This window comes from Gigantopelta aegis, chromosome 5 (assembly GCF_016097555.1).
Source record: "Gigantopelta aegis isolate Gae_Host chromosome 5, Gae_host_genome, whole genome shotgun sequence".
Taxonomy (NCBI): Eukaryota; Metazoa; Mollusca; class Gastropoda; order Neomphalida; family Peltospiridae; genus Gigantopelta; species Gigantopelta aegis.
The window spans coordinates 14,332,110-14,353,694 of NC_054703.1; the positions used below are offsets into that span (position 1 = coordinate 14,332,110).

The 21,585-nt window shown below is 40.1% G+C and overlaps 1 protein-coding gene across 1 annotated transcript; it reads right to left on the reverse strand.

Moving 5' to 3' along the window:
* Positions 1 to 1,748: 1,748 nt before the first annotated feature.
* Positions 1,749 to 21,244, reverse strand: LOC121373236 (thioredoxin domain-containing protein-like). The gene is made up of 9 exons (XM_041499737.1): positions 20,943 to 21,244; positions 19,728 to 19,805; positions 17,824 to 17,932; positions 14,420 to 14,558; positions 13,844 to 13,906; positions 12,447 to 12,542; positions 4,153 to 4,278; positions 2,781 to 2,817; positions 1,749 to 2,232 (listed from the first exon to the last, which is right to left on the reverse strand). Exons 3-9 carry the CDS (start codon positions 17,906 to 17,908, stop codon positions 2,104 to 2,106), a joined length of 675 nt encoding a protein of 224 aa, XP_041355671.1. The 5' UTR covers positions 17,909 to 17,932; positions 19,728 to 19,805; positions 20,943 to 21,244; the 3' UTR covers positions 1,749 to 2,103.
* Between the last annotated feature and the right edge of the window lie 341 nt (positions 21,245 to 21,585).

Consider the following 21,585-nt stretch of genomic DNA (forward strand, 5'->3'; position numbering starts at 1 on the left):
GCACGGTTCGCGCAATCAACATCCAATTTGTTGTTGTTCATTTGTGAGATTTTTCTTCACAGTTCGTGAACATTTTCAGTAACAATAAAGTTCAGACAAGTAAGTGTCTCAATACAAGACGTTACAAACCCTTAAAACCAATAATTTTGCTAAGTCTTACGATATCTGGAGAGGGGATACAACCAGGACAGAACAGTTGGAACATGTCCAGGAGAGGTGAAAGGAACGCACCCCAAGTCTGTGAAATTTGTTGTGACGTAGGCATTGTTGTGCTTCGAGCGACATCTACCGGTGACATCAGAATACTAACTTTCAAAATTATTTCAAGCAATTGGGACATGGGGATTCCCATGGTATTTATCGATATAAAGCCTGCTTTTTCACTCCATTTGATAAAAATGTGATCTAAGTGTGTTACAGGTTTGTAGATTAACCAAATTATAATTTATTTTCGCTGGATGGAACTAGGGTGTGCGGCTTTAATGCAGGCTACAAAACATAATACGAGGCAGGGGGCGGGGGGTAACTGCCCTCTGCCCTGGTATTGGAGCAAAACCTCAAATTCGCGCAAAACATTACAGATATATTCGGGCAAAATGTGATAAAAAAGTAGTTTGTTTTATTTAACGACGCCACTAGAGCACATTGATTTTTTATCTTATCATCGGCTATTGGACATCAAACATATGGTCATTCAGACACTGTTTGTTTTTTTAGAGGAAACCCGCTGTCGCCAGATAGGCTACTCTTTTACGACAGGCAGCAAAGGATCTTTTATTTGCGCTTCCCACAGGCAGGATAGCACAAACCATGGCCTTTGTTGAACCAGTTATGGATCACTGGTCGGTGCAAGTAGTTTACACATACCCATTGAGCCTTGCGGAGCACTCACTCATGGTTTGGAGTCGGTATATGGATTAAAAATCCCATGCCTCGACTGGGATCCGAACCCAGTACCTACCAGCCTGTAGACCGATGGCCTAACCACGATGCCACCGAGGCCGAAAATGTGATAAAGTGAGTCCATTTTACCATTTATTTCCATCATTCTACCCGCAATATTAGTTGTAATCCATCTACAAATGTGTAGTGATTCGTTTGCAACCCTGTATAGTTGTTTGATAGTAATGCGTCACGAGTATTTTTTAATATGGAAAATATCAACAGTGTATACTAATCGGTATTTGTCGAGTAGCGAATTCTGTTTAGGCTATCGTATAACACTTCTAAAATAACATTTTAATTCAATTTGAGTAAATCACAGTCCTAAAGTCCCCGCCATCGGTAATATGACGTCATCACGATTAGCACCAATTAGTTTGACATCACGTATTTTAACAAAATCTTTGAAAATGTTACGCTTAGGTATACATGTCTTGTTGGCTTGTAAAAAATGACTCATCCACAGCAAGACATTAACTAGAGACCTTGCAAATTTGCATACCATTGTTAACCGGGTTAATAAACTAAATTATCAAATGGGTCTATGACATGGATATTATTGGTAAGTTATAGGATAAACCTCATCCAGATTCGGGCATTTTCGTTTAATTCGGGCAAAAATCAGCTTTACCCCTTAGAAAAATGGGAGACTCTATGCATATACTACAAACCACAACAAAATGGTAAGATGTCGGGATGCTACATATTATTCTTCTTCGTAACTATAAAACACAAATAAACTGGGAGGTGGACAAGCCTACAGCTGCATGCTTAGAAAATCCAAAAGGTAAAAAACAACCTTAAAATGACAAAGACTACATTTCTTTATTAATGACAATGAATGAAATAAAAATAAATATTTAATGGGAATAAGCTTAACAAATATTAATGCACAACTACAAACCACAACAAAACTGCAAGATGGAGGGGGGGGGGGGACTCCACATATTCTTCTTCTTCGTCAACTATAAAACACAAATAAACTGGGAGGTGGAAAAGTCTATGGCTGCATGTTTAGAAAATCCAACAGAAGCCGATACTGTGGGACATACAAGACTATGACATACAAGACTATGCTATACATGACAATGCCATACATGACAATGCCATACATGACTATGCCATACATGACTACGCCATACAAGACTATGCCATACATGACTACGGTTCCTTGTATTTGTTACTACTTTTCCCCTTCACGAGGCCAATGACGACAATCAGGACTATAAAAACTCCCACACCTCCCGCGACGGCCAGAAACACTTTACGGTTCGGTCCCTGGAGCTGATTCTGAAAATCAATGACAGTAAAACAGTTAGATATACTCACATCAAACTGGGTTATGAAAGTGATATACAAGAAAAAACAAAACACCAGGAAATTTTAAAGTGACAGACCCCAGTTTTAAAAACTATGGCATATTTCTAACAATTAGAGCCTTTTTGATGATTGAAGTCAGACATTACTTACCACTTCATTTTATTATCTATTTCCATACAAGTGTTTCTTGTCATCCTGGTGATTTTCAAAAAACCAAAGTACCTCAGAGAAGTAACGGTTATAAAAGATGAAATCTAGTCAACTTTTTAAGGGTATTTCCCCGTTCCTCATTACAGACTTGTTTCTGTCCTAATGCAGCAAGGAATCTTTTATATGCAGTTTCCCACAGACAGGACAGCACACACCATGGCCTTTGACCAATTGTGGTGCACTGATCTGAACACGAAAAAAACCAATCAGTTGAATGGATCCACTGAGGTGGTTCGATCCTGCGATGCAAGCACCTCCCGAGTCCAGAGAACACTCAATAAAAACTACATGTGTATAGATGTACTTACTTTTAAAGCCAACACAATTCCGTCGGTTAAGCGATCACTGAAAGAAAGCACAAATATCAGATACAGTCTTGACCTGTCAGTTTCAACTGCATAATTATTTATCTGAATTGAAGAGCTAAAGTACAATGATTTGTTAATCATTGGCTGTTGGAAGAAAGGAAGGAAATGTTTTATTTAATGATGCACTCAACACATTTTATTTTCGGTTACATGGTGTCAGATATATGGTTACGGACCACACAGATATTGAGAGAGGAAACCCGCTGTCGCCACTTCATGGGCTACTCTTTTTGATTCACAGCAAGGGATCTTTTATATGCACCATCCTACAGACAGGGTAGTACATACGACAGTCTTTGATATGCCAGTTGTGGTGCACTGGCTAGAACGCGAAATAGCCCAATGAGTCCAACGACGGGGATCGATCCTAGACCACTGTGCATCAAGCGAGCACTTTACCACTGGGTTACATAGTCTTCAGAAGAAACCTGCTACATTTTGTTTTCGTTACCGGCGAGAGATCTGTTATGCAAATTTCCCCTACAAGACAGCACAAGCCAGAGACTTTAATGTACCAGTTGTCACACATTATTATTACTCCTCAAGCCAAAGGATTTGAAATTTTATGGCAACACTTTTTCGGAAAATCATGGTAAAGGTGGATTATGATGGGGAATGGAGTTTTGGTTCCATATGTTTTTGCCAATATGCCAGCAGAAAACAATCGTTTCTTTGCATCAACTTGAAAAAAGAACAAGGATTTACTGTTATGTGCAGTAGACCGCGAAACGTAGGTCACAGTTACGGAGTAATAGAATGCAACATATCATCATCCCAATTTGTTCCTATATGTGAGGTTTGATGGTCCTGTATGCATCTGTATGCAAGATATGGTCCCGACAAGGATTTACTGTTATGTGCAATAGACTGTGAAAAGTAGATCACAATGAGCTAGTAATAAAACGCAATACACTGCCATCTCAAGTTGTTCCTACATGTGAAATGTGATGGTCCTGTATGTATCTGTATGCAAGATATGGTCTGGACAAGAAAAAGTTAACAGATGGATGTACATATACGTACGGACTGACAATGCCATACCATAATACGACCCATAATAGATGGGCTTATAAAAAGGAATACAATGGGAGGTAATTTAAAATTATTTAACAGCATGGTTTTTGTCATACTATATATTGAGTCCTGAAAATGTATACCTCCACATGTTATACTCCAGAATGTCTATTGTAAGTCTAAAACTAAAGTTTGTGTTGTTTATCGACACCCCTAGAGCTCACTAATTTATTAATCACTGGCTACTGGATTATTGATTGAACCAGATCTCATCATGTTTGATGCTGAAGACACTTACAAGGCTGATGGTTCTACGGGTACATTTTCTGCTTTCATGTTTTTATACCATCCCTGTACAAACGTGGTCAGCGACTGGCTGTCATACTTATCAACTTCATATCGATACATCTTGCCCTGGCGGTAACTGCAATGGAGAAAACACACTTTTAGTTTTACTCTTGGTCACTTTACATGACAGCCAGACTTGACAGCTGTCGTACTTATCAACTTCATATCGATACATCTTGCCCTGGCGGTAACTGCAATGGAGAAAACAAACTTTTGGTTTTACTCTTCGTCACTTGACGACTTGACAGCTGTGGTGGCAGTACTCATGATGGGTGAAACCGGTGGGGCAGGGCATGCTCACCTTTCGCGAACACCTGATATCATCACTGTTATAACAGTGATTCATGAGTGCATGTCATCACAGCTGTACTTACAACTGTGCTCTGTCGGTGTTAGTTTGGATTTATAAAATGTGTCTGGCAGTCCTCTTAATGGCAGTGCAAGAGGGATGGAATTTCCAATAAAGAATCTCCTTGGGAGTGGCAGTCCTCCCATAGATGAGGCACTAGATAGAGATTAATGGAATCAATTACTATTTTTCTAAATTCCCAATGAAATCTCCAGTAAACGATCTCATTGGAAGTGGCTGTCCTCTTATAGACGAGGCACTAAATATACATTCATGGAATCAACCACTATTTTCCCAAATGCCCGATGAAATCTCCAGTAAAGGATATCCTCGGAACTGACTGTCCTCTTATAGATGAGGCACTGGATAGAGATTCATGGAATCAAACACTATTGTAGCGTTCCTGGTTTTTAGTCTGTCTATCTTTTCATATTTTCCTTGGTTATTATATTCAGTTAAGATTCTGATTATATCTCTTACTAATTACATTAACGGCATGATCTAACTCTACTCACTTATGAATATCAGGAACGTTATTTTCTCATTGCTACGAGGGATAATACAATAAGTGTCGTGCAACCGTTTTATATGTTGTCGGCAGAAGTCCGTGCAAGAGTGTGGCCTGACTGAATCAACCAATCAGGTTGGTCAAGTTAGATTATTTTTCGACGCACGTTATTCATCCCCACTTGCACTCGGGTTGTTTTTCTGTGAGGTTAGTTTTTGTGTGCTCTGTTATTTTTCGTTTTATATATATATACTAAAACGCAAAAGAAACGCAGGTCCTGAAAATGCGAAAGAATTGCACTTTGTAAAGCAGTATCTTTGGTGGAATTGAACCTCAACTGTGTTAAAGGACATGGCACACACCCACACCGCAGTCCCACCTGCGTGTCAATTTCATTACCTGTGTGACGTCACGAATTCTCAAAACACGTTGTTTGCACGTGCTGGATCATCCGTATCATGAATCCAGTGCAAACACACTCATTGAAATGCTTATAAAGCCTACACACCTGGATTTAATCGCATAAATTCAATTTGAGTAGTGACAGACAACAGAATCACATTTTAAAAATGCCGCGACTGACGCAACTCCAGCGAGGGATGGCCATCGGGATGTTGCAAGCCGGACAGACCCGTACTGCTGTAGCCAGACAATTGGGATGTCATGTTTCGACAATCGCACGCCTTTCTCAACGTCACCAAATCACTGGATCTGTGAACGATCGACCACGCACCGGCCGCCCGAGGGTGACAACCGCAGCCCTAGACCGGTACATCCGGGTGACCCACCTTAGGAATCGGATGCTGTCAGCAGCTAACACCGCTCACCAGGTGCGTGGTCCACGTGGTCCAGTGTCCGCCGATACCGTCCGACGCCGTCTGAGGGCAGCAGGACTCCGTAACCGCCGTCCTTATGTGGGACCAATATTGACCCCTCGGCACCGCCAACAACGTCAACAGTGGGCGCAACAACATCAAAGATGGCGACGTGGCCAGTGGCAACAAGTTCTGTTTACTGATGAGAGCCGTTACAATCTTTCCAACGCTGATGGCCGAATCCGAGTATGGCGACGTCGACATGAACGTTACTCCGACTGCTGCGTTCTGCAGGCCGACCGATGGGGCGGGGGTAGTGTGATGGTGTGGGGTGGGTTCTCATTCAACCACAGAACACAACTTCATGTGTTCAGACAACGCGTTAATGCCGCCGTGTACCAAAATGACGTCATCAACAATCACGTCGTTCCCTTCTTTGCCGCTTACCCACGTGTGCGCTTGCTGCAGCAAGACAATGCCAGGCCGCACACACTGCCAGGGCAACACAGGCGTTGCTGGCTCAGCACAACATCCCAACGTTGCCGTGGCCAGCCTTATCACCGGACATGGCGCCTATCGAACACGTCTGGGATGAAATCGGACGTCGCCTTCAGGCTCGCGGACAACCTCAGAATATGCAGGCGCTGGAGGCAGCATTGGTCCATGAATGGAACTCACTCCCTCAGGCATTCTTTCAACGGCTTGTCAACTCAATGAGGAGACGTTGCACTGCCTGTTTGAATGCCCAGGGTGGTCACACGCGATACTGACTTTGACAATGCTACAGGTCGTCTCTTTCACATTTTTAACATGGACCCCCACCCTACTTTATGACATGAAACAATAGCCAAAAAGGAATTCAATCAAACATTTCCAACACCAATGTGTGCCGAATTGGTGTAGCTCCAAAATAAATGTTGAAATCTTCATTTCGTTTTGTTTTTTTAATATTTTATATCCAATTTAATGAGAACCTGCGTTTCTTTTGCGTTTTAGTATATATATATATATATATATATATATATATATATATATATATATATATATATGTAAACATGTTTGCTTCCATTCCTAGCTGTCTGCCCATTTATACATACATTTAACCAATGTATGTCATAAGTTTCGGTTATTAAAATTATAAATTAACTACGTAAAGCGAGTCAGGCAATGACCCGTGTTACGTGTACGGTGTAATCGTCCCATATATAATTCTGTGTTTTTACCATGCACGAACTGTCCGCTTAATCATTTTGGCCGAGTTAGAGAATGGACGACCCGTCTGAATAAATTAAACCTGATTAAATTAGGATCTCGTTGATTTTAATAAGCGGTCTTCATCATTGTCGATGGTTTGTAACCCCATTCCGAATAAGTGAGTCCTAATTATATGGATTAACGACTGCTTTAATAGGGTGTTTTGGTTAAAAATACCTTTGAAGGGGGCTGTCCAATATATACTCTTCAAAAAAAGAAACGCAAAAGGGTACAAATGGGTTATAACTCCGATTTTATGTTTCCTACCGGTTCATGCTTTGTGAATATAAGGTCATTGCATGTCCCAAACACATTCCCACGGTTACATTCGATAAAACGCAGCTACTGTACAATAAAGTTCCAAAATGTGAATATTCGCAAAAACGCAGCCACGTGCAAACCATGTCACCACTGCACGTGCGTTGTCTGCACGTGCAACATGAACACCGACAGTATAAAAGTGCAGGGTGTTCGCTTGCCTGGCCTCTGTATCTGGCCGACAGTTGACAATCCAGGACATGCCACGTCTCGGTGAACCGCAGAGAAACAATGCCATCGGCCGACTAGACGCAGGCGAATCCAGAACGGCCGTTGCCAGGGCATTCCATGTGTCCCCAAGCACCATCTCCAGACTGTGGGACCGTTACCAGCAACATGGATCAACACGTGACCTCCCTAGATCCGGTCGACCACGGGTCACTACCCCCGGGCAGGACCGCTACATCCGGGTACGCCACCTTCGGGAACGATTGACTACTGCCACCTCCACAGCCGCAGCAATACCAGGTTTGCGCAGGATATCCGACCAGACCGTACGGAACCGCCTACGTGAGGTAGGAATTCGTGCCAGACGTCCAGTTCGAGGTGTCATCTTAACACCACAACACCTCCGACTGCAGTGGTGCCAGATTCATCGACAATGGCCTCAACTGCGATGGAGACAGGTGTGGTTCAGTGACGAGTCCCGATTTCTGCTCCGACGTCATGATGGAAGATGTCGCGTGTATAGGCGTCGTGGTGAACGTTATGCGGCAAACTGCTTGCAGGAAGTGGACAGATTCGGCGGGGGTAGTGTCATGGTGTGGGCAGCCATCTCACACACTGGCAGAACTGACCTGGTCCACGTGCAGGGCAACCTGAATGCACAGGGCTACATTGACCAGATCCTCCGGCCACACATCGTTCCAGTTATGGCCAACGCCAACGCAGTGTTCCAACATGACAACGCCAGGCCTCACACAGCACGTCTCGCAACGGCTTTCCTACAGAACAACAACATTAATGTCCTTCCTTGGCCATCGATATCACCGGATTTGAACCCAATTGAGCATCTATGGGACGAGTTGGACCGACGCCAGCGACAGCGACAGCGACAACCACAGCCCCAGACCCTGCCCGAGCTGGCAGCAGCCTTGCAGGCCGAGTGGGCCACCATCCCCCGGGACGTCATCCGTACTCTGGTTGCTTCAATGGGCAGGCGGTGCCAGGCAGTTGTCAACACACGATTAGGCCACACCCGGTATTGACTCCAGATGACCTTGACCTTGGTGGTGTGTCCTATCACTTACTCACAATGGACTAGAGTGAATTGTGAACAATCCTGCAACATTTGGTAATTATCGGACTCACCATTCAATAATTAAATCAATTCTCCAAATGTTACGACAATGTGGTTTTGCGTTTCTTCTTTTGAAGAGTATATATGATTTAACAGAGTTCGTGTACACCGGCATGGATGGGTAATCGTGTAAGGTGTAGAGCCTAATTATTTGGTGTGTGCTGTCCTGCAGGTGTAAATTTAATTCTGCGAATATTCTCTTCGTCGGGATTATCCACGACACATTCATACACGTCCCTAAATATAAATATTTATTTGTATGGATATGTGGGTGTAAATTTATTTATTTAGTGGTAGTCAATTCATATATGGATCTTAGAGGACTACCATACATATTTGTTATTTGTTTGTACTCCCTCAAATAAATGTACTCCCTCAAATAAATGTGTAATCTGTTTATTTGTTAGTTTGGGTTTTCTGTGCTAGTCAAGTCGGTCTCTGGTTTATAGTAATTTCAGCCTTCTAGAGAATTATTAATAAACTCTTAGTACCAGCAAAAGTCTACAACCGAAAGGGATAGCTGAACCCGTGGTCCCCAGATTGGGACCCGAAAAGTAAATTTCATTACACTATTTTGTCAAAATATCCATTTGACTCTGTATTGTGCAGAGATACAACCCTGATCACTTATAACAGTTTTGTTGTTCAGATTTACTAAAGACACTGAATACTATCCAGAGATGAAAGTGGCTTATAAAAAAAAATTGGAACAGTTAAAGGGACATACCCTAGTTTTTAAATACTAAGACATATTATTTTACTATTATAGCCATTTTTGATAACTGAAATCATACTTTACTTAGATTTTATGGTTTAGATTATCAATTTCTGTACATTCGAAATGTTTTTGGTCATCCTGGTGTTTTTAATATCACAAAATACATTTCTCATATTTTTTAAAAACGCACGTGCATCTGAGAAGTACCGTAAGTTATGGAGTCGAGTTTTAGTCTATTTTTAGTGGGTATTTCACCGTTTCAATGTCACAGACTCATGTTTAACTCAACTGCAACTTCATCCAAATGTGTTACAGGTTTGTAGATTAACTAAACTTAGTGTTAATTTTCATGGGTTGAAACTGGGGTCTGTGTCTTTAAAAGTTGGGAACTCTTTCATCTCTTGTCTGTTTCATTAACTTGTATGAGGTTTTTTTTTCTTTTTTAAGAGAAAGTTATGCAGTTCAACCACAACGACCATGCAACTACCTAATCCACAACTTTATTACAAGGTCACAAATTTATTAATCATTGGCTATTGGATGCCAAACATTTGTTAATTCCGACACGTAGTCATCAGAGGAAACTCGCTACATTTTTCCATTAGCAGCAAGGGATCTTTTATATGCACTTTCCCATAGACAGGAAAGCACATACCACAGCCTTTGTCCAGTTGTGATGCACTGGTTGGAACGAGAGAAAAATGCAATCAGTTGAATGGATCCACCAAGGTGGTTCGAGGCCATTTGGTTTACCGTGAACCGCACAAACCAGTCTGGCAGACGTTTTTCCGCTTGGGTTGGCTGAACGCAGTCCATTACTTTTCAAAGATTGCTTATTCGTAAACAGCGCATGGGATACTTTTGCCAATGTATTTTGCGCATTGGTTCAATATTTGCATGGTTTCATACAGAGAGGGGAATGGGGGGATTTATCCCCCCCATGATTTTGACATGGGGGGGGGATATCCCACCCATCAATCAGCAGAGCAGTAGGGTTTTTTAAGGTCTTTTTAGCTCTTAGCATGACATTTTCTAAGAAAATACTAGGTAGAGAGAATGTTAATTAGCAAATGTTAATTATCTAGCTGTTTTGCCCCCCCCCCCCCCCCCCCCGCTCGCGACGCGCCTATGGCCCCCTCCGCTGGTCCAAACCCCCCCCCATAATTTTTTTTTCTGGTGGAAACCCTGATTTGTATGGATATTACTGAAGGATATTTCCACAGCCGACAAAAAGATGTATTAATTAAAAGAGCAGGTAATTCAAGGTTGGGAACATAATATCAGCGAACTAACGTAGAAATGTTTGATGTATTACTTAATTTTGGAACACTTAATTACTGTCTATTGTTATTATGTAAGAACTGAACAAACATATTCCTATCGGTTCTCTTCATTGAAATTTGGTTCACAGAAATGGGCCAACCACCACTTGGCTCCAGGTCAGATTAGTCTCGATAAACCACTATGTTTCGAACATGCACGGATTCGAACGTATGCTATGCTTTTGAAGCCAGTTTAAACTGAAGCTTGATAACCAGACTATTTTTTATTTTATTTTATTTGGTTAATTCGGTAACATTTTACTCACTGATTATTCAATTTAAAAACAATTTGGAAATATTTCACGCGAATCCAAATAGATTCAGATGTTTTATGCTTGCTTGAATCCTGGCGCGAATCGGATTCGAAGATTCACGCAAATTTTTAGCCCTGATATGCACTAACCCACAGACAGGATAGAACATAACCTGACCTTTGGTATACCAGTTGTGGTGCACTGGATGTAACGAGCTATAATCCAACTGGTGTGGATTGATCTCAGACACAGCGTGCATCATGCATGCCAGCATTTTTCCACTGGATTACCGTATATCTTCGCCTATAAGTCGAATTTTTTTCACCCAAAAATTATTTTATAACTTGGGGGGTCGACTTATAAGAGGGTAAAAAAAATTCACCAAAAAATATTATTGTTTTGGGGATTATTTTACAAGTTTTATTGTTGAAGTATGCCATGTATTTATACTCAAATATGTTAATTTGACACATTTATTTTTTATAACCTATTTTTTTTGGCATTAGAACGGTTTTGGTTATGCGAAAAGGCGTACGATCAAACTCACATGCCAAGACAACAGTCCACTTAGTTAAATTAACAGTCATAACTAATAGTAAAAATGTAAACAATACTAACTACCTGTTGCCTGAGTTTATTTTGAAATCTGGTCACTGGCATTAATGGTTGTTCAAACAATGTTTTGGCGGTGATTAACTTCATGAATATTACTAAGCTTTCCCTTAAAATAGACTGATCTCTGCAGTTCACTTATCTAGAGCAATAGGGACACACATCATTTGGTACAAAAACCAGTGTACTTTCCAGAGTTATCGTCCTTACATGTATTAATATGGCGGCAAAACGTGATACTTTCAGTTTTATCGTAGTGATCTGTTGTCAGTGTTTATAAATAAAGTTGTTGTCTGTGCACAAAACCATCTGTACAGTACTATACAGTAACAGTCAAACAGCTTTCACTCTCTACTAAAGGAATATTTCGTTTTGATGCTATGTAATAATGATAGTTTGATTGGAATAGTCTGATCATATTGCGATGTACAAAACGTGAAAACCGAAGTTTGTAAAATAATTTTCTTTTGTTCAAATATTATTGTTCTCATGTGCTGAAAATAAGAAATATTTCAATATTTATAAGTAGTTTTTCATGGGTCGACTTATAAACGGGTCAATAAAAAAATACGTTTTCAGGGCTTGAAATTAGGGACTCGACTTATAGCCGAGATCGACTTACAGGCGAAGATATACGGTACATACCTCCATGAATGCAAAACGAAGGAATGAATGTTTAACGACACCCCAGCACAAAAATACACAACAGCTATTGGTGTAAAAGAAGAAAAAGACAAATCTAATGATTGACCCACATTTTTTTTTTTATGATATTGTAGTGATAACTAACTTACAATATTGCACTAGGACATTTCGTTATCTTCATTCGATCAACAAGTTTTGGACTGGTTTCCATATCAATTTTGGCAACGTTCAGTTTCCCCTTCATTCTGAAAATTAAACAACAAATTACATACTTAAATAATACATGAAACATGCATGTAATTCTAAGATCTATTTCAGAGTTTAATTAAATACATTTACCAAATACCAATTTAAGTGAAATTTAGCAAATGTTATGGCTGTAAATACATGTGGTGGTGTTGTGGACATCGGACATAAAGCTGGTAGGTACAGGGCTCACAGCCCAATACTGGATCCCACCCAGAACAGGCCCGTAGCCAGGACTGACCCCCTCGACCCCCCCCCCATTGGCTACAGGCCTGCAGAGTGAGTTTTAATGACTCAATGGTTTTAAGACCAACACACCAACTTCTCTCTCAACAACTACTAATCGACTGTCCAGCTAGCTCAGGTGTGTGTGCCCAGGACAGCATGCTTGAATCTTAATTGGATATAAGCACAAAAATAAGTTTGAATCTATAATTAAAAATACACTATACTTTCATTAAACATGACTGCTGCTAAATATGTATATTCATGATACTTCCATCAATACATTTTATGTCGAATTTGTTTTCAAAAATGTTTCATTTGGTACATTTAAACTTCTAATTGCTGATTCGAAGGAAACTATTCAATGCAATATAAAAACTTCAAACTTGATTTTCTCAAATTGGTTGCAACACCACATCCAGCCTTTAAAAGGTCATAACATCACATTTTTGGGGAATAGAAAGAAGGAAGGAAGGACGGAAGGAAATGTTTTATTTAACGATGCACTCAACATTTTATTTACGGTTATACGGCGTCGGCCATATGGTTATGGACCACGCAGATACTGAGGGAGAAAACCCGCTGTCACCACTTTATGAGCTACTCTTTTCGATTAGCAGCAAGGGATCTTTTATATGCACCATCCCATAGACAGGATAGCACATACCACGGCCTTTGATGTACCAGTCGTGGTGCACTGGCTGGAGCGAGAAATAGCCCAATAAGTCCACTGACAGGGATCGATCCCAGACCAAACGTGCATCAAGCAAACGATTTTCCACTGGGTTATGTCCTGCCACTTTTTGGGGACATGATATAAGTGTCAATATAAAGAACAGAATCTGCATATCTCAAAAATGCCAAAATTCAAGTTAAAACTCATTTTGTGAGAATCGGTTAAATATATATGCATTTATATACAATAAAAAATCAAACATTAAGTAATTTTTACATTTGGATTTTGACTTAACATTGGGAAAGAGAAATGACATAGATTTTGAGGAATCGTGGTATTGAATACTAGAGAACTACACATGTATATCAACATAGGTTTAAAAAACATGAATATATTTACTTGACACCAAGAACTTCCAACACAGCCAAAGCTTCAAGGCAGCTGACACATGCACTCTTGTAACTGTTGAAATCGAGAACAGATAAAAATTTAACACATACAGAAATTGTCAAAGATAAAAACAGATAATAATTTAATACACACAGTAATGGTCAAAAACAAAACAAAAGCTGATCAGTAGGTGCCCCTACTAGGTGTTATGGGTTTAAAATCTTTTGAAATTTTACACTGAATTTCCCGTACTGTGAAAATTCTAAACAGAACTTCTTTTACTATAATCTTTCTAAAACAATATTAAACTTTAATCCATAAATTTCTGTACTTTAGGGTACATAATTTTACCCTTTGTACACTCTGACAGAAACCTGTGGTGTCGCCAGAAGAGGTGTTTATATAGACAGCTAGGTTTACTGTACTCACTATATGACAAACCAATCTCCCATGGTGGTGCTAGTAGGTTTACTGTACTCACTATATGACAAACCAATCTCCCATGGTGGTGCTAGTAGGTTTACTGTACTCACTATATGACAAACCAATCTCCCATGGTGGTGCTAGTAGGTTTACTGTACTCACTATATGACAAACCAATCTCCCGTGGTGGCACCGGTAGCCGCCTGGGTGAGGTGCTCGAATGAATCATCATTAAGAACCCGTGTCGCCACCTGGTGAGCAGTTGTCAGCCAGTTGGAAATCTCCTCCACCCCAATCTGCCCTGAAAGTATTATGGAGTACTTAGGAGGGGAAACAAATCACAACAAATGCAGGATTGGATCCAGGATTTTGAAAAGGAGTGGCAATTTATGTTTGTCAAAGAAATATATGCCAATTAAGCTCTCAAAGGGAATGAAATCTGTAGCTGTGTTTAACGACGCCTCTAGAGCACATTGATTTTTTTTATCTTATCATCGGCTATTGGACGTCAAACATATGGTCATTCTGACACTGTTTTTAGAGGAAACCCGCTGTCGCCACATAGACTACTCTTGTACGACAGGCAGCAAGGGATCTTTTATTTGCGCTTCCCACAGGCAGGATAGCACAAACCATGGCCTTTGTTGAACCAGTTATGGATCACTGGTCAGTGCAAGTGGTTTTACACCTACCCATTGAGCCTTGCGGAGCACTCACTTAGGGTTTGGAGTCGGTATCTGGATTAAAAATCCCATGCCTCGACTGGGATCCGAACCCAGTACCTACCAGCCTGTAGACCGATGGCCTAACAACGACACCACCGAGGCTGGTTTTTTAAATACAGATGCTCAGAGATGGTTTTTTCAGTGCCATTTACTTAGGACATGGGGAAAAAAAGATCACGATTAAGAACAAGGAATCAGAATCGATGCAAATCCCCTCACAATTAAATAATCTTATTCCTATACAATGTATTCAAACAAGTTTCATGAAAATCACAATGAGAAATGAAGTCACTATCTAGAGTTGGTGAGGTCATGTTTCTAATTGTTTTTTTTATCCCACTGCCCCCTTTCCTTTCTCTCCTTTGAATCCCATCTCATATCTTCCCGATCTGGCAATTCCTCCTATCTTTCAACTTCTTTCGCTGTCCACCTCCACATCCCAGTCCTTGTCTCTCCAACCGCGACAGGTGCTTGTCTCTTGTGGCTATCTGTGCCACACACCTGCCATTCCCCATCAGCTTTTAGCTGTTGGCTTAGTCTGACCACTTCAGGGAGTGTTCAGTAGTTACTTCTGGCATTGTTAAGAGGCACTTGTAACCACCTACTATGCACCCCTACTACCGGCGGTCGTTAGTTAATGCTGTGGGTCAGACCAGCTTTATTAGCAGCAGAGGACGAGGATGCCAGGTGGGTGTAGGGAAATACACAGAGACTGCACCTGTGGAGGAAGTTGAGACAGGTAGGTGATGGTTGGACAGCTCAGAAGACAAGAGTCGGAGGAAACTGACAGAAAGGGTCGAAAGAGATTGAAATCGTGGGAGAAATTGGAAAGTTTTTTATATTAAGATAATGAGAATGATAGGCAGAGGGTGATATATGAAAAAGATGAATGAATGTGTGAGCCAGCTTTGACGGGATTTGAACCAGTGTCATCAGCTTGATTGTCCAGCAGCTTATCCACTAGACCACGGAGCTCACTATGTTCCTATTTTTAGTAACAGTGTCCTTGACATTCAATGCAGAGAGGTGAACACTAACTGCATGGGTCTAAGTATCATGATCCTAATCCTCCTATACATGAAGTTTGATGAAAATCGGATGAGACATAATGGGAAAAAAACAATCATGGATCATGATCCTATTTCTATATTTGGTTTCATGAAAATCGGTTAAGAAATGAAGTCGCTAGATTTGTGATTTTGTATTTCTATTTTTAACAACTGTGGCCATAATCTTCAATGCAGAGAAGTGAAACGTGAACTCATTCAAGCAGACCTTGTTTTATAAGATGCACGGGTTCGATCGCGCTCGTACAGCGCACATAATTTTAATCTGATGAATATGAAAAACTGTGCATGTTACACTCGACAAACGGTGCACGTAAAATAGATGGGTATATTTATTTCCACTGTTTACAAAAACCAAAAGTTTTCATAGCTCATTTAGCTGATAGGAAGGTCCTTTTATTAAAACAATAAAAATTAAAAACATGGCAATGGCTTCCATGCAGTCGTTAAACTGGTATTTTTCTTTGTTGAACAAATCAGGAAATACTGGTTTAATTAATAGACATTTTTGTAGACATACCAGTTAAAATCCAATTGGAGATACACTGCCTATTTTAATTATTTTGGAGAGTGATTTTTCACTCGCCTTAGCCCCTGCGTGTGCTGTAACCTCACCGTGGTGCAGGGGTGTAACATTCTCTTTGAGAATGGCCAATACAGCACAAATTGAAGTTTAGAGTAAAATTCGGTGTCCGTAAAATTCTGTGATATTTGTATTTGTATTTTTGCACAGTTCTTTACACTGTTTTTGTTTAAACCTTGAATTTTTATATTGATGTTGATCATCACTTTATTTATTTGCATTACCGTAGTTTGACACCCAATAGCCGATGTATTTTTCGTGCTGGGGTGTCGTTAAACATTCATTCATTCATTCATTCATTCACTCGCCTTAGCATATTGAGATATGTGATTTTCCACTCGCCTATAATTTTCAAAAACGAAGGACTGTTCAAGGTATCATGATCCTAATCCTATACATGAAGTTTTACGAAAATCGGATGAGAAATAAAGGAACAAAACAAACATGGAGCACAGGTTGGATTGGGAAAACATAATTGAAGAACCATGATAAGCTCTATTGTGAAGGAGAAGTCAATGTCTCACAATAAAGCTTACCTCGGATCTCTAGGGTGTATACTACCAAATCAAATCCCATAGACAACAATTATAGTAACATATGTGGCTAAAACTCCTACTTGCAGCGTATCAATCGACATAAACACCACCGATATAAATACTACCACCCCTCACAATTAAAGTGAATGAAAAGATTGGGGGGTCAAGCTTTGACTTTGATGAAATTTAAAGCCCTGACTATATGTTTATCCTGTGACCACTGATTCTACTGACAGAATATGATGACGGATAAAGCAGTCGTATCTTGCTACTAGCAGTAGTAGCAGAATATGACTTTTGACGTCACTCATATGACGTCACATGCATAGCCTACATTACAAAATCGTTCTTTTGACGTCACTCATATGACGTCACATGCATAGCCTACATTACAAAATCGCTCTTTTGACCTCTAGGCCATTGTACAATGTGGTTGAAATAACAGAAATAATAGATTTTCCCCTTAACTTTTTATGGTCTGCAGGATAAAGATAATAACTAGTTAATGCTGTTGGATATCTACTTTATCCTGTTCAGGCCAAATGAGAGATTTCCCATTCTTACAGGACAAGGCAGATATCTGACATCATTAACTAGTTATTCTCTCTATATATGCCAACAAGGCTGGCCATATGGTCATATTTAAAACACTTACCATCGTATCGAACCGGCTCTCCATTTTCTGAAGAGAAAAAGACTTGGAAGTGCCGTAGCTTGGTATTTACTTGCCAACTTGACATCTCCACACTGTACTTTCTTCAGCTCTGCAAAATAAATAAATAAAAAGAAATACTAAAAAGTAAACATCAACAGATGAAATAAAGGAATGTTTTATTTATTAATCATCAGCTAGTGGATGTCAAACATTTGGTAATTTTGACATAGTCTTAGAAACGAAACATGCTACATTTTTTCCATTAGTAGCAATGAATATTTTATATGCACCATCAAAGGGAGATAAATATGATCCACTATAACTCAGGCTATTTAGTACATGTGCTCCATCACCACAAGTAAATGTTGATTTATCTGTTACATAGGGAATAACTGGTTACTGTCTTAAGTTATTGGATTATCCTGCAAAAATTAGAATGGTGAATGATGTTAATGTTTTATTTAACAATGCACTCAACACACTTTATTTACTGTTATATGGCGTTGGACATATGATTAAGGACCACACAGATATTGAGAGAGGAAACCCACTGTCGCCACTTCATGGGCTACTAATTCTGTTACTTACACGTACTATCGTGCCATAGGAACAGTAACTAAATATCTTACATTGCTGACTATAAATAAAAGAAAAATCAAATATAATCAGATGGGCTACTCTTTTCGATTAACAGTAAGGGATCTTTTATATGCACCATCCCACAGGATAACACATACCACTGCCTTTGATACACCAGTCGTGGTGCACTGGCTAGAACGAGAAATAGCCCATTGGGCCCACCGACGGGGATCGATCCCACCCCGACCGTGCATCAAGCGAACGCTTTACCACTGGGCTATGTCTCACCCAGAATGGCAAATGCAGCGAAGGATCTATCAAAAGGTATTTCATTGTAATTTATTTTTGTACTTACATGTGTATATTCAACTAACAGCTTTTTAAAAATCTTTTTTAATATTCCTTTACAAAAAACAGACTGAATTATGATTTAATGCGTTATGCTATCCTACAATGAAATATTGAATATATTGCCCAAAACATCACTCAACATATTGTTTGTGTTAGTGCATATGGGTCATCCTTTTAAACTGTATAGCATATTTCAGACATCTCATTTCCAGATGGAAAGAAAAGAAAAGAAAGAAAGAAAGAAAGAAAGAAAGAAAGAAAGAAAGAAAGAAAAGAAGTTTCATTTAATGATGCATTCAAAACATTGTAATTACGGTTAATATATGGCTTAGAAAAGAAACCTGCTGCCATAACTCCATGGGCTACTATTTGTGATTAATTAGCAGCAAGGAATCCTTCATTGCATTATCCCACAGACAGGATAGTACATACCACAGCCTTTGTTATGTACACCAGTTGTGGAGTACTGTCTGGAACGAGAAATAGCCCAATGGGCCCACCAATGGGGATCGATCCCAGACTGACATGAATCAGGTGAGCTCTTTACCTCTAGGTTATATGTTCTGTCACATCCCCTCAAACACAGGGGTGGGACGCAGCCCAGTGGCAAAGCATTTGCTTGATGCATGGTCGGTCTGGGATCGATCCCCATCGGTGGACCCATTGGTCTATTTCCCGTTCCAGCCAGTACTCCACAACTGATTAACAAAGCTGTGGTATGTACTATCCTGTCTGTGGGATGGTGCATATTATAAAAGATCCCTTGTTGCTATCGAAAAGAGTAGCCAATGAAGTGGCGACAGCAGGTTTCCTCTCTCAATATCTGTGTGGTCCTTAACCATATGTCTGACGCCATATAACTGTAAATAAAATGTGTTGAGTGCATCGTTAAATAAAACATTTCCTTCCTCCCTTCTTTACCACTGGGCTATGTTCAGTGACATCCCCTCAAACACTGACATTTCTGGCCGTACCTGCAGGAAACATGTCTGGCTCGGGTAAAGCTCTTAAAACTTTCTTCGCATCTTCACATGTTGAACAATCGGGTTCATCTGGCAAGAAAAGAAAAAGAAGTTTGTTTTATTCAACGACACATTAGTCATGACTAGAGCACCTTGATTTATTAATCATTGGCTATTGTTTGTCAAACATTTGACAATTTTGCCGTGGGCAACCATAGGGGTTGCCCGGTACTGGTTTTCCACCCACAGCAAGTTTAATGATTCAGTGGCATAGTCCCTTTTATTTATGGTTATATGGCGTCAGATGTATGGTTAAGGACCACACAGATATTGGGAGAGGAAACCTGCTGTTGCCACTTCATGGGCTACTCTTTTCGATTAGCAGCAAGGGATCTTTTATATGCACCATCCCATGCAGGCAGGATAGTACATACCACTGCCTTTGATATACCAGTCGTGGTGCACTGGCTGGAGAGAGAAATAGCCCACAGGAGTGAGATTTGCACAAGAGCATACAGGAATTTTAGCTGGGGGAAGGGGGGAGAAGAGATGTTCTGTTTAACGACACTGCTAGAGCACACTGATTTATTACTCCCACTAGAAACTGTCCCACCAAGAGCCAGGATTTTAGATAGGGGCAACCCACTTTTTTTCTTCTTTTTTTTTTTGGGGGGGGGGGGGGGGGGGGGGGGGCAATCCACACTATATGTGCATGTATGATTTTATTAAATTTAATAGTTAAAACAAAGTTTCATCTGGGGGGTGTGGCCTCCGTAACCCCTCTTCACTAAGCTACTGCACCCTAGTTCACCAAGATTAACCTCAAATCAATGTGCAAGCTTGTGTGCTTGCACTTGTATGCATTTGAGTTTAATCTTGATGAACTAACTGCACCCCAGATACTGTTCTTATCCATGGGCATGAAGTGTTCTAATTCGGTCATCAAATTGGAAGGACTTTGCTTTGGCACTGTCACGTATAAAGAACATTATAAATACTTATGATAAATAAGAGTTAGGGTTTGGGTTAGTGACAGTGCCAAAGGAAAGTTCTTCCATTAAATTTTAACAAACCTATAGTATTTAAAGTATTTCAACAAGGAAAAACAAAAATTCAATTCATGGATTTGTTCAAGTTTGTAGCCGAGCCATATGTGACCACGAAACGGATCAATAAACAAATAATGAAAACGGTCCCTGTACACGTGTAATATCGCCGAACACTCACAAAACAAAACTAATAAATAAGGGTTCTTCTTGACTGTGTCATCCCACGAATCACTGGAAACGTCCGTCACATCATCGCCGACAGCCGAACACCAACAGCTACACACTACAAGAGTCCATAACAACAAAACCCTCGCTTTCTTGCAGACGTAAGAAAAACGTGACCGTCCCATCGTAACGTCGTCGCTTGGAATGATGTGTAACATTGTTCTTTACGACAGAACAAAGACAGCGACCCGACTAAAAGTTGTAGAACTTTGTTTTAAATTTTAGCCATGAAATAGCAGACGATTTTTTCATCCACGCGGCATTTTGTAGCTTTTTTAATAAAAAATAATAAAATTTAGGATTGGCTTGCGGAGTAGGCTGTAATAAATAATTTATTTTGATTTTGCAGGTTATATAATTTTTCAATTTTTTTTTTACATGTTTAACACCACTAGAGCTCATTGATTTATTAATCATCGGCTACTGGATGTCAAACATCTGGTAATGTTGACATATAGTCTTAGATAGGAAACCGGCTACATTTTTCCATTAGTAACAATTAATAAATTAAGGGATATTTTATATGCACCATCCCACAGACAGAATAGCACATACCACGGCCTTTGTGGTGCATTGGGTGGAACGAGAAATAAATT

Bases quoted from the DNA above. Each gene is read 5' to 3' on its own strand.
- LOC121373236 (XM_041499737.1), bottom strand. From the start codon at position 17,908: ATGTCAAGTTGGCAAGTAAATACCAAGCTACGGCACTTCCAAGTCTTT. The intron at 14,559-17,823 runs GTAAGTGTTTTA...TAATACTTTCAG, and splicing joins AGAGCCGGTTCGATACGATG to GGCAGATTGGGGTGGAGGAG. The intron at 12,543-13,843 runs GTAAATATATTC...TTTAATTTTCAG, and splicing joins TTGGAAGTTCTTGGTGTCAA to AATGAAGGGGAAACTGAACG.